Source organism: Epinephelus lanceolatus, chromosome 9 (assembly GCF_041903045.1).
Source record: "Epinephelus lanceolatus isolate andai-2023 chromosome 9, ASM4190304v1, whole genome shotgun sequence".
In the NCBI taxonomy this organism is placed as follows: domain Eukaryota; kingdom Metazoa; phylum Chordata; class Actinopteri; order Perciformes; family Serranidae; genus Epinephelus; species Epinephelus lanceolatus.
In genome coordinates this window covers 19571473-19585748 of record NC_135742.1, presented here as the reverse complement: position 1 = coordinate 19585748, position 14276 = coordinate 19571473, and the positions used below count along the sequence as shown (strand labels likewise).

General features: G+C 40.0%; 1 protein-coding gene across 1 annotated transcript in view; it reads right to left on the bottom strand.

Moving 5' to 3' along the window:
• The window catches only part of pgm5 (phosphoglucomutase 5), a 46052-nt gene continuing 31776 nt past the window's right edge, over window positions 1–14276 (bottom strand). The window contains exons 10-11 of the mRNA XM_033620490.2: window positions 5605–5742; window positions 1–1751 (exon numbers count right to left, since the gene is read on the bottom strand). Of these exons, the coding sequence (XP_033476381.1) occupies window positions 1662–1751; window positions 5605–5742 (228 nt within the window). The 3' untranslated portion in view covers window positions 1–1661. The remainder of the gene's footprint in view (window positions 1752–5604; window positions 5743–14276) is intronic.

Genomic DNA, 14276 nt, shown 5'->3' with positions numbered 1-14276 from the left:
TCTTTTCAGTCCGTGCTGAATTTATACATGCTTACTGTGTGATGGTGCACGTTTACTGTCCTAACAAAGCATTTAAATAGATTAGGAGTACTCTGTCAAGCACACCTGACAGCTCAGTTGAAAAGTTCACCACAGTAAAGATACTGGTGGAGCAACAATATTCTACAAACTGCGCAGCTTGTTCATATCGATGCGCATAATAAATGAAAAGAGTGGATGCTGGTGCCATTTTAATTACCAATTACTTTAGAGGAATGTATCCATCTAATCATGCCCCAACCTATTAGACACTTGTCTCTGACACACCAACAGTTGCCATTGAAACCGTGTTCATGGGAGCACATTCAAAGGTGATAAACTGGCATTGATCCTCATCCAACCTCAGAAATAACCCCTGACATTATAAAACAGTTGGATGGGGCAATAACCTGTAATGGCTGACAGGTAATGTCTGGCTGACTGAGTGAACACATCCTTGCGGATATCCACTGGCATATCCTCAACTCATAATGACGGCAATCAGCGTGTTTATGAGTTCCTGCTCTCTGCGTCTCATTCAGGCCGTATAAAGATCAACCCTCTTCATTTCTTATCTCAACACAACAGCTCCAACACATTTCACACTCGGTTCAAAGGCAGGTGCTGTGCTTGACAAACAAAAGCCTGCTTTTCCTCAAGGATGTTCAATCACGGCATGATATATAGTATCAGCACAACATGGTGCTCTTAATTATGAAGAATATGTTTAATTAAAATCCAAAAATGCCTAAGGGCAACATATCTCACACTGATGTATTTTTATTTGTCCCCATTAGGCCTGTCCGTTTCAATTAAAAAAAGGTGAGTGCTACACACAAAAAAAAAGTTTATTTGGATTAAAAAAAAAAAGAGAAGAAAAAATAATATATTCAAATGTGGTTATACGGCATTCCCAAAGGCCTAAACTGACAAATTAAAGAAAAAGCCAGATTAGCAAACAAATCTAAAATACATTTTTTCTTTCTCATTACCTGTGGGTTGTTTTGTTATTTTACATTTTTAATACCCTGTCCTTAGGTAGTAAACATGAGTCAGACAACTTTCCACTAGTTCATAAGCAAGTTATGCTTTAACAGTAATTTCGTATCAAACATCGACTATCTGCAGTTTACTGATATATCAGCTGTGATGTAACACCTGTTTTATTTTACACTGAAGTGGCTGATAAAGACATATGAGAGGACGGGTACAAGCTGTGTATACTGCACTGTTGTACAAAAACAGCATGGTGAATTAAAAAAATGATCTCAGGCTCCCTTAGTCCATGCGTCTTGATAACTGCAAGCCACAAACATTAACAGTCAGTCTGCACATTCATTATATGTTTACATATTTTTCACTACTTATTTGTGGCAAAAATTAAATAGCCTCCCTGGTTTAGACACGGAATATTCTATGTTTTCGATAGCTGACACATGATAGTGGTCAGAGAACATTGGTGCTTTCTTTATCAGAGATAAGCACCTTCAGTTTAGTCATCATTCAAAGAAAAATTAAAGCTACAGAGGGATTTTAAAAAAAGGCAGATAAGTACAGGAAAATGTATTTTGAAGGTATTTTGTCTGTGTGAGCAGTTAGATGCATGTGTGTGCGTGCATGTGAGTGTGTGTTCTCCTGGTTGCTCATGTGATGACGTTGGGGCCGCGGCGCCCTGTCCTCTCATGGATGTTGGAGAGCTTCAGGGCGATGGCGATGAGAGGACCCAGCACCACCTGCAGGAAGGGACACATCACAAAATATTTCAAACAGTGATAATTCGACTGCTGATGTTTCGAATCGAGAAGAGAAAATAGGTAGCTAAGGAGGGAGAACTTTTGGGACACAGCGCCCAAAAGTTACGATATACAGCTACTTTTTACGGTCGTGGTCCTTTTACTTTTTTTTTTTTTTACACCTTTTTGTGTTTTTGTACTGCTTCTATGTATTGTTTGTGTTACATTGCACCTTTAACCACCTTTTTAAATAATTAAGTTAAATTTTATTTGATTTAGAGTTTCTATCAAACAACTCACATTCAAACACTTTTGTTAAATTTATATATTATAAGAATCCCTTGCACAGCTCAGTAATGACATAACTATGAGACCTATGGCTATAAAAGCATTGATAATAAAGGGGCAGTTCACCTCAAAATTCAAAATACATGGTTTTCCTCTTACCTGTAGAGCTGTAGCTGTACCTGTACCTGTATCTAGATTGTTCGAGTGTGAGTTCCAGAGTGTTGGAGATATCAGTCTTAGAAATGTCTGCCTTCTCTTGAATATTATGAAAGTAGATGGCACTCAGCTTTGGGTGCTCAAAGCACCACAATATAAATTTGAAAAACTCAATATTGGTGTCTCTTTACAGAAATCATGGCCCAGTTACAGAAATAATCCACAGACCTTGTTGTGAGCTGTTTCATGTAGGAACTATTTTCTTTCCAGTGAACTACACAAATCAACCGTATCACTGCGCAGACGGAAGTGCTCATCTACTGCTAGCTCACTTAGCACCACTGAGGTAGCTGGACACCATCAATGTTTACACTTCTTGTTGTCTTGACCACGAGCCTTGTGTGCATCTCTGTTAAAATGTACACTTCCTCCTGCACAGTGATATGGCTGGCTGGCCCATTCTTTTCTCAGGGCATCGAATACCGACACTTTGACATGTTGCTCGGCGTGTGATATCAATGTCAAAAGCTGCCTTTGGTGTCTTTGTGAGACGCATTGTGCTTTCAAGTAACTCCAACATAAATCCGTCAGCAAATGTTAAAGCAGAGAGCAACTGACATGGTATAAAGAGTGAGACAGTCTGTGTACGGTGGGAGGGAGGGAAGGTGGATGGGTCGAACAAAACCAGACTTTTATCTTGGAGATCACAGTTCATGTCTGACGTGAAACCCAAAGTTAAAGTTGTTTTAACATACAGTTATGCAATTTACGTACAATTGTCATGCAGTGATGTCACTCACTTGACATTAGGTAACAAACAAATCTATTCTAAGCCAAAACATGATCTTTTCTCTAAACCTAACCAAGTAGTTTTGTTGCCTAAACCTAACGCGGCCATTTTAAAACATTAACCACATGTTAGTGGTTTTTTTGGCTGTGTGTCAAATAGATACGCAAAAGGGTGTCCTGTGCATCACTGCGAGATGCTGAGAGATGTGACAAAGCCACGACCTAGGAATAAGAACAGGTTGGGTTGGCCGTTGTAGTCTGGTATGAACAAAAACAGTTCCTACATGAAACTGCTCACAACAAAGTCTGTGGATTTTCTTAAGTAACCTGGTCATGATTTCTGGAAGGAGACATTGCTGTTGAGTTTTTTTCAAATGTATTTTTGTAGCGCTTTAAGCACCACAAGCCGAGTGCCATCAAGTTGTATTATATCTAAGAGAAGGCAGACATCTGGTTGATATCTCTAAGTCCTGGCAGCTCACGTCAAAACAATCCAGACTGATACTGACTGAGCACCACAGGTAAGAGGAAAAATTTGTATTTCTGATTTCGGGGTGGACTGTCCCTTTAACACTGAGGCTCACACACTGAATTACATTGGTTAATAAGTACATCTTCTAGCAAACAGCGACCTCGTTTTTTTGTGCAAGACAGCACGTTTGTGGTAGATATCATGTGAGTCTGGGGCATGAAAACATGCAGATGACCTAGTTTGACTTATGTTAAAGAAGCCCTGTATAAACTGTGTCAGCATACATGCTACAGAGGCATTAGCCTAGTCTGTAAAAATGGTCTTGCTACGTGCAAGACCTGATTCATTCATAAAATCCATGCAGCAGGAACACTGTGGTGTAATAAAGAAATTATCTCGTGTGCAACCTTATCCACACGCAGCAAAATATCTTGACACATTTAGAACATCTCTTAAAACAAATAGATGCACGACACGTCACTAACGTTGCTCAAGAATTATATGACTTGACTCAGGAGTTTGTGTTATGGTTTTATTTTTAACCCTTCATCACACAGGTGATGAAGTAAAACACACACACTCACACACATGACTTATTATACTGTAAGCATACAAACATAACTACAGTGTAAAACTATGTGAAGCATTGACAGTGAGGATTCAAGGATTCTTGTTGGCTGAACATGAACACACACAGCCCACGGCTTTGCCGCTTGGCTGAGAGAGGTGCATATAAAAGTATTCTCAGTACTTTTAATCTCGCCTAATAACATGTTGTCTAATCATGTCTAATGATTTATGCGCGTCGGGTAAGGGGCAGAGCGATTAGGTATTGAATTTATGATCTAATATTAATGATAGATTGTTCAAGGGTTCAGTCGGTCACAAAACAGGGACAGGGAAAACAAAATGACAGCGACAACCAAATCTCACAATTTAACTGACACAAATATAGCAACTAAAACCTGTCATTTATTACTCATCAATAGGTGGTCCATAGTTGATAAATGAATCCACTTTTCCAGAGGGAAACTGGGGATATAAAATTAGAATTTGTGATATAACTTTGATTTTAAATCATTGCACAGATGATGAAATACATTACAATTATGCTGTCTCAATTGTTTTTAAATTCTTGCACCTGAAATTGCTTGTATCAAGTGGCAACGCTCAAATGCAAACTCTGATTCCCAAGTCGTATTTTTATACGAGATGAAGACACAGTTGTTTGTCCTCTGACTTGCAGGAAACAATGACACACAATAGGATCATTAATCTCCGCTCACATTGTTTGATGAAGTCGCAGGGTTAGATGGCCAAACCTAAATGAGGGTGTCTAGCCATCATGGCTCCAGCTTTACAACCCTTAGGTATGGTTAAAGTACACTACCTATTCCAACATCCATAACTACACAAGAAGCTACTGTTTCAAATCATTCCAAAGTCTACAGGTCAGTTGGCTTTAACAGTGTCGCATGAAGCTGCATTACACACCACTGGTACATGACCATGTTGGGGCATTTCACCATCACAGCATGAACTGTATTAGCACGCCAGGAGCTGCAATGGTTGCTGTGTGTTCTCCTTGTTGTTCAATTTAATACGAGCCACAGATCAAAATTACACCTCAAGTGGCACCTAGGTAGTGAATACAAAAGAAGTGATGATGGAAGGCAACGTTTTGCCAAAATTATGCCAGCTGCACTAAACAGCCAAGATAATTGGTTGTGTGGAAGTTTTCATTCATGTCGTTTTTAAATATTTACTAACAGGGATGCGGAATATATCCCAGCACTTAAAGGATGGCCTGTAAAATTTGCATCTATTGTGTCTTTTATTCTACAGAATATAATATAAAGAATCTGAAGAGAACACAGTGTCATCATAAGCGTTAGTTCAGCTACTGTCTGTTGTAACTCAATAAAGATTTGATATTACCTGTTTTATGGTGACTAAACTGGTGCAAGACTGCGTATCAAAAGACTCATTTTGGATGAGCAATTTTAGGTCGTACCAAGTGTAAAAGAAAAAGCTCACCTAGACACTTAGACAGAAAAAACTAATGCATGTGTTGTATATGCACACAAACAGAAATGCTGTCTCTCACACACACACTGATCTCACACACAGATCACACTCCCTCTGTACCTGCGTCTCTCTGTTGTGTCTCTCAGGGTCTCTCTCGAAGCTCTCGGCGTAGATGCGGATGGTGGCACCCATCCCTCCGCCGCTCCCGCTCATCCGAAATACCAGGCGGGACGCATCATTGAAGATGATCCTCAAACCCTGGAAACATACAACAGTGTTTATATTATCAATTAAACTATTCATGACTCACTTTCTCCTTGACAAATGCCCACAACAAATTACCAAAAACTGCACTAAAATTCTATAATTACAGTGACATATAGCTTTAACTGGATTGACCACCCCGTGGTTTTTACTGTATGCCTCCATGAACCAGTCAAGTTGAAGTTACAGTTTACATCCATGTGTGTCCAGACTTATATGTAGCCATGACAGTGGACAATGCTTCAAATACAGACGTCGATTGTAGATGCCTCATACACATCTTCAACCCGGCGGACAGAAAACCTATACAGTCAGCACAGTTTAAGGTGGACACCCAAGATTCACCAACTCAGTATCTGATGAAATGTCTCCCCCCCGTTCCTGAATTAAGGCGTTGAATAGTGTGAATTTAGAATTTCAGTCATGTATTAATCTATAAAATTCATGTAAATAAAGTCACAGCTTCTCACAGAAAATAGCAGATACTTAAACAGTACAGTGCAAAACATTACAGTAAAGTAATTTACTATTTAAATAATTTTCAAACTGCATAACACCTACCCTTTTGACACTTGACAGCACATCATATTTACCACTCAACAACAAAACAAACCAAAGCAGGCAAACAAGGTAAAACAGCAACAACGACAAAATACAACTTGCAAAAGGCAACATTCACACTTTAAGTTCCTGTACCCTGTTCTTCTGCGTCAGTATAACAGTCTGATCATCCATTTTGTGTGTTTTTGTAGAACATAATGTTGTCACAGTGAAGTTGACCTTTGACCTTTTGGATATGAAATGGCATCACTTAATCATTTTATCCTTTTAATTGCTGTTAGTTATTTATGAGACTGGAGGGGGTAGTGGAAAATGGGTGAGGCACTTCAAATATGTTTTTAAGCACTGGGTAGGGAGTTATGTTTTTTTTTTTTTTGGCTGTATTTATTGTAAATACCCTTGGAATCCCAAATCGTTTAAAGGACAACTTCGGTATTTTTCAACCTGGGCTCTATTTCCCCATGTGTATGTGTGCGTATGATTCATGGGTACCACTCGTTCTAAAATTGGTTCAGTATTGAGGCGCGAAACGAGCTAAAACGGTAATGGGGGCAAATGCGTCCTGTATAAAAGTGCTTTTTTTCGCCACTGACCGGTTCAGATCGCCAGTGCTATCTCTGTAAATAGCATATGGTAGCGGCCCTGGGGCAGTGGTGACTGTGAATGAGTGGAGTCAGCTGTCAGTCAGTGTTGGAGCAGAAAGGCGGAAGTTGTCCCCGCTCGGTATTGTAAATGAGTATGTGTGTGTGAATTGTGTGTTTTTTCGCCACTGACCGGTTCAGATCGCCAGTGTTATCTCTGTAAATAGCACACTAACTTAGCCTTTCCCTTACCTCTGGGCTGTGTGATGTCACGAGCTTTGCTCCACTGTGTCTGTAGCTCTCTCTACTCGTGGGACAGCCGTTTTCTTGAGGAAGAGCTGTTTCAGGATTGGATATCTTCTCTTCTTCGGCTGGCAGTAGTCATCTTGGGAGAAGTGAGCACTGCAGACTCGATGGTCTGCAAGGCGCAGTGTCTGCAGAGGAGTGTTAGCATCCATTTGTAGCACAACCAGCCACAACTTCAGCATCTCGCCATCCGACAAAGGCAGCCTGTGAAAGCTGTACGGGGTGTTGCACGACATCCTGTTCTTGCATTCGGGAAAAAGGCTCGTTTATTTGAGCACTCCAAAAACTCCGGTAACACTCCAGGGGGTAGCACGTAAAAGACTCCGTCCTCTGACTCTTCTAGCGTAACACACACTTCACACACACATACTCATTTACATTACCAGCGGGGACAACTTCCGCCTTTCTGCTCCAACACTGACTGACAGCTGACTCCACTCATTCACAATCACCACTGCCCCAGGGCCGCTACCATACGCTATTTACAGAGATAGCACTGGCGATCTGAACCGGTCAGTGGCGAAAAAAGCACTTTTATACGGGACGCATTTGCCCCCATTACTGTTTTAGCTCGTTTCGCGGCTCAATACTGAACCAATTTTAGAATGAGTGGTACCCATGAATCATACACATGGGGAAATAGAGCCCAGGTTGAAAAATACCGAAGTTGTCCTTTAAGTGGGTTTGAAAAGCATGTTTAGTTTTTAACAAATGTGCACATGTGTGATGTGTGGGCTTATTAAATTTTTTACATACAGCTTGTGTAGCAATGCCATTTTAAGGAGGATTTACATCTGCTTAAGAAATAAGCTGTGATGACTCCCTCTGTGCTGTTTGATCGTTAGCTCTTCATGTACATTTGGTGTGAATATACAAAAATAGGGTTATTTATAGTGCATTTTTCCAAGGGTCAAGATGTAAAAAAAAAGTAACAAATAACAGCCACCACCCTCCTATGATAAATAAAGTACAGCTCCTTAGACATGTTCATGCTGTTAGTATAACACTTACTTTATATTTAAATTTTAACTGTATACTTATATGGTGAAAGTTTTTTGAATTCTAGTATTTAAAATTTATTGACATATTTGACTGTTATATTTTAGCACTTATATATCTTCTGGGTATGGTTCTCATATAAGCCTGTGCAGGTTTCTACCACACCCTCACGTGCACTTTTTAAAAATATTTTCATTCCCTTTTGTTTTGTTATCATGTATGTTAAACACATAAAATAATTAGTGTATGAATTCTTGAGCAACAATGTGTTTTGTAAGGTCACAGTGACCTCAACCTTTGACCTGTATAATAGAATCAGTTCATCCTCAAGTCCAAGGAAACAATAGTGCCACGTTTGAAGAAATTCCCCCAAGGCGCTACTGAGATATCGTGTTGCCATATTCACAAATGGGACAGATGGACATTCAACCCAATAACATAATGCCTCTGGTCACGGCAGTTGTCGGCACGGAGGCGTAAAAACAGCAAGTACTACAGTTTTCATTAAATGGTACATCTGCTTGATGAATTATCAAACTGACTGATGTATTTAAATGGAAGTGCACTGAATAATCCTGTTAGCACTGCACACTAAACTAAATTTACAACTTCATTCTATTAAATACAACATAAAAAGTAATGATGAACTTTGTCACACAATATAAATCTTTTAGTGTCAGATTATTGGGTATTAAAAGTGTATCTACTCGTATACATTTAAATAGGGTACTTAATTATTCATTATTTTCCAATCACGCAAATTGGCAATACAGGAAAAAGAAGTTGGAGAGTCCGTAAAAAGAAAAGTGGGTTCTTTATAAGCAGTAAGTACAAACATCCACTAGATGTCAGTGTGTGCTTTCTTGGGACTGAGTTCAATTTGGATTCCTTACCAGTGTACTTCATGCCTGTTCCCCCGTAGTACTCTCTATAAAGTTATGTAAGATCATAACTATTCAAATGATTCACTGTTATTCCAAGAAACTTTATGAACTCCAGCTCTAAATTAGTTTCAGTGATGACTATGTTGTTCAGTAGCTCTCGTAGAGGTTGTGTTTCCACAGATTTTGACAGCACCAAAGCAGAGGAAAACATCACATATTTAAACACCTCTGCTGTCCACTCTTTGAACTTAACCTCAGGATTTTCAGGAAAAACAGGATATAGTTTCACCGGGGTAACCAACCACAACTCTTGCTGGCTGACATCAGGACGATAAGACTCTTTGACTAATGGATGTGTGATGACTCTTATCTGTCCTAAATTCCACAGCGCCTCTTCCTTATCCCATTAGAGCAAAAGACAAGCTCGGGGGGGAAACACTGCAATATGTTTTGGAGAAAAAAGACTTACAAGGAGCATGAATAAGAAAAATGTCCTAATTTGTTAGCCTGAAACACACCCTGGACACTTTTTACAGCATTGTGTGATTAACTTGATTGACTGCTGTAAACATACAGTACAGGCCAAAAGTTTGGACACACCTTCTCATTCAATGCGTTTTCTTTATTTTCATGACTATTTACATTGTAGATTCTCACTGAAGGCATCAAAACTATGAATGAACACATGTGGAGTTATGTACTTCACAAAAAAAGGTGAAATAACTGAAAACATGTTTTATATTCTAGTTTCTTCAAAATAGCCACCCTTTGCTCTGATTACTGCTTTGCACACTCTTGGCATTCTCTCGATGAGCTTCAAGAGGTAGTCACCTGAAATGGTTTTCCAACAGTCTTGAAGGAGTTCCCAGAGGTGTTTAGCACTTGTTGGCCCCTTTGCCTTCACTCTGCGGTCCAGCTCACCCCAAACCATCTCGATTGGGTTCAGGTCCGGTGACTGTGGAGGCCAGGTCATCTGCCGCAGCACTCCATCACTCTCCTTCTTGGTCAAATAGCCCTTACACAGCCTGGAGGTGTGTTTGGGGTCATTGTCCTGTTGAAAAATAAATGATCGTCCAACTAAACGCAAACCGGATGGGATGGCATGTCGCTGCAGGATGCTGTGGTAGCCATGCTGGTTCAGTGTGCCTTCAATTTTGAATAAATCCCCAACAGTGTCACCAGCAAAACACCCCCACACCATCACACCTCCTCCTCCATGCTTCACAGTGGGAACCAGGCATGTGGAATCCATCCGTTCACCTTTTCTGCGTCTCACAAAGACACGGCGGTTGGAACCAAAGATCTCAAATTTGGACTCATCAGACCAAAGCACAGATTTCCACTGGTCTAATGTCCATTCCTTGTGTTTCTTGGCCCAAACGAATCTCTTCTGCTTGTTGCCTCTCCTTAGCAGTGGTTTCCTAGCAGCTATTTGACCATGAAGGCCTGATTGGCGCAGTCTCCTCTTAACAGTTGTTCTAGAGATGGGTCTGCTGCTAGAACTCTGTGTGGCATTCATCTGGTCTCTGATCTGAGCTGCTGTTAACTTGCGATTTCTGAGGCTGGTGACTCGGATGAACTTATCCTCAGAAGCAGAGGTGACTCTTGGTCTTCCTTTCCTGGGTCGGTCCTCATGTGTGCCAGTTTCGTTGTAGCGCTTGATGGTTTTTGCGACTCCACTTGGGGACACATTTAAAGTTTTTGCAATTTTCCGGACTGACTGACCTTCATTTCTTAAAGTAATGATGGCCACTCATTTTTCTTTAGTTAGCTGATTGGTTCTTGCCATAATATGAATTTTAACAGTTGTCCAATAGGGCTGTCGGCTGTGTATTAACCTGACTTCTGCACAACACAACTGATGGTCCCAACCCCATTGATAAAGCAAGAAATTCCACTAATTAACCCTGATAAGGCACACCTGTGAAGTGGAAACCATTTCAGGTGACTACCTCTTGAAGCTCATCGAGAGAATGCCAAGAGTGTGCAAAGCAGTAATCAGAGCAAAGGGTGGCTATTTTGAAGAAACTAGAATATAAAACATGTTTTCAGTTATTTCACCTTTTTTTGTGAAGTACATAACTCCACATGTGTTCATTCATAGTTTTGATGCCTTCAGTGAGAATCTACAATGTAAATAGTCATGAAAATAAAGAAAACGCATTGAATGAGAAGGTGTGTCCAAACTTTTGGCCTGTACTGTATATATTCATCATCAGGGCTAAAAAAGATGTAGGCTACTACATGTCTTGATATAGACAGTGATGTGTAGTTTATTTTAAGTGTAGTCCAGAAGAGTTTTATGAACTATTATAGGAGTAAAACGTGACGTGGGTGCACGTACCCCAGTATAACAGTGACCCCATCTCAGACCAAGCTGTTTCCAAACTGTGACTCGGCTTCATGGTTTATAGACAGTAGTAATAACGTAAAGTAAACCGCTCGCCTTGCTCCTAATCTGAGTTTGGCTCTGTAGTGTTGCATGTCAGAGACCGGGTGAGGAGAGACAGCGATAATGAAAGATGTCCGTCCGCCTGTCTGTCTTTCTTTCTATTTGTGAGGGTGTCAGCTCATCTCTAACAATAGATAAGCAGTTATCAGGAGGCTGACTAATGCTTGTTAAAAACAAATGTCCACTGTAAGGCTTAGAGGCACTGAGTGGAGCGCATACCAGCCCCAGTGTGTCTGTCTGTGTCTCTCTATCTATCTAGCTCAGAGGCAGGCAACCTGCGGCTCTTCAGCCCCTCTCCAGTGGCTATATGTGGCTTCTACAAAAAAATCATATGGAAATGAATAACAATTATTTTCTAACACTTTAATTTAAGTTTTTATTTTTCCGTAGGCCTGAAGTGAGTCTTACGTTTTCCAGTTGTAAAAATGTGTAACCTATACACAACATTTTGTCAACTAAAGTGTGCGTCATACATTTTTGACCTGGTCTCTTCTCCTATATAGCGGTGGCTAGTTAGAGGTGGAGTCCCACTTGCTAGGCTAGATACTTTTTCAGCAAAAGTCTCAAAGGAAAACAGATATCTTAATAGTGAGTGGACAGATTTCTTTGCTTTCACTGCCAACACTGCACTATTTGAGTACAAAATAATGATAGATAGCCACTGCAGAGTCGCCATCTTGTGTTAAAACATATTAATGAATGCTCATTTAGAACTGTTAGTAATATTGATAGGCAAATTTAGACCTAATTGGCTGTATTACCTTTATTATAAAGCACAAATATGTATTGCAGCGCCAGATAAATTAAAAAAATCATGCCAAAAATGGCTCTTTTGACAGCAAAGGTTGCTGACCCCTGATTTAACTCTACAAAGGCTCAACTACATATCTGATCAAAACTGAGTAATGACCTCAAATTGACTTTTTGACATATGTTTTACGAGGAGAAATGTAGGCTACAATGTCTAAACAGGGCCTACTAAATTGAGCTCAGTGATGGGAAGATTACTCCTAAAATGTATTAGGTTACAGACTACTGTTTACCCTGTTAAATGTAACTTATTAAAGTATTGTAACTTATTAAACTCAATTACTTTTTGATGGCTTTACTAACAAATGTTTTAAACTGGGCAACAAAGCTGAAAAATGTCCGGAAATAGACTGTGCCAACATCTCTGCTTCACAAAAAGATGCAAAGCAACAGAATGAATAAAATATTTTACAGACTTTTTACTTTTTTTATGTAATTTAATTACATATTTTATCTGTAACAGATTGCAATTACATTTATTTTGTAAATTAGGCTTTATGCATGTATTGAACACTGATTGAGCTAAAAGCAAAATGTCAGTAACCGCATTCTGGCTAGCTAACGTTGCACAGATAGCATGAAAGCTAGCTTGGCTAAAGCTAAAATTAAATTTACTTACCTAGCGCTACCTTACTCTACCTAGCTGTTATCTGTAAGTGAAAAATATCTAATTTAATGAACTGAAATCTTGGTACTTCAGTTAGATATTCCAGTTATTTACAAAATAAAGCTGCAGTTATTTAAAAAATCTAACCTAAGCATATTCATTAACTTTGAACTTTATATTAATGTTGAAATAAATATTAATAGTATACAGGAAAACACCTACATTTAAGTTCTATAAGCTGTGAAGTGTAAATAAGCCGAACAAAGTATTTTCTTGACCACTTCAAATGGACAGGGAAGCTGAAAAACACATTTTGTTGGCACACACTGCTTTGCAGAAGTGCAGTAGGCGATCAGCAAGAGTGCAGTATTTTCATTATGACAATGATTCCTGTCTATCTCTGTCTATCTGTCTGTCTGAAATGCAGACAATGCAGAATGAATTCAGTAGTCAACTACAAAAGGCTGCCATGCCACTGCTGTGTAAATCCCCCATGCTTTGTCTTGTGTATTCGTGTATGTGTGTGTGTGTGTGTGTGTGTATTTGTGTGTGTGTTTGCGTCTATGTGCCAACTTTTCCCCCTTCAAACACACTTGCGGCGGAGAGACTGCAAGTGAGACGACAGCTGATATAATTCTGTCCTGGGAGGAATGTATGCTGTAATAACACACACTGGGGCGACTGGGATGCTGAGGATTTGCCACTGAGGTTAAATCACATTTTGGGGTGACTGACTAACTAGCAGTGGAGCTGTTGTAACCATGGTAACACGGAAGAAGTGTTCACAGCGGGGCGGCGAGACCCTTTACTACTGTTAAGGTACGTAAGGTGACAGACAAATTTGCCTGCAGACACATGTGTGAACACGTGTAGGCCAATGCAAGTGTATGCATGTGTTCACACTTAAGCACAGAGACAACTGTACCAACGGACAGCGCACACCAAAATGCACAGTGTGTGTATGTGGTATTTGCTGGGGCGGAGGCTAAGAAGTGTTGACGCCAGGAATGAGTTTCCACACATTTCTGGGCAGAACTGAGGGAGTCAGCTGGGTAAACGTCACAGAGACTGAGGGGGAGAGGACAGGGAGGGTACATCAACCGAGGGAGTTATCAGTATGTGTAGGGATACGTGTTGTATGTAATGTGTGTGTGTGTGTGTGTGTGTGTGTGTGTATGTTTATGGTTTGCAATGGAAGATAGACTATCACATCCAAACATGGAACCTCTCTAATGAGGCAACAGTAAAGCCTAGTGGGTGGTCTTGCTCACAAGAGACTGATGAGTGAGTGCATGTGTTGGAAAGAGAGCACAGACGTGTAAGTGTGA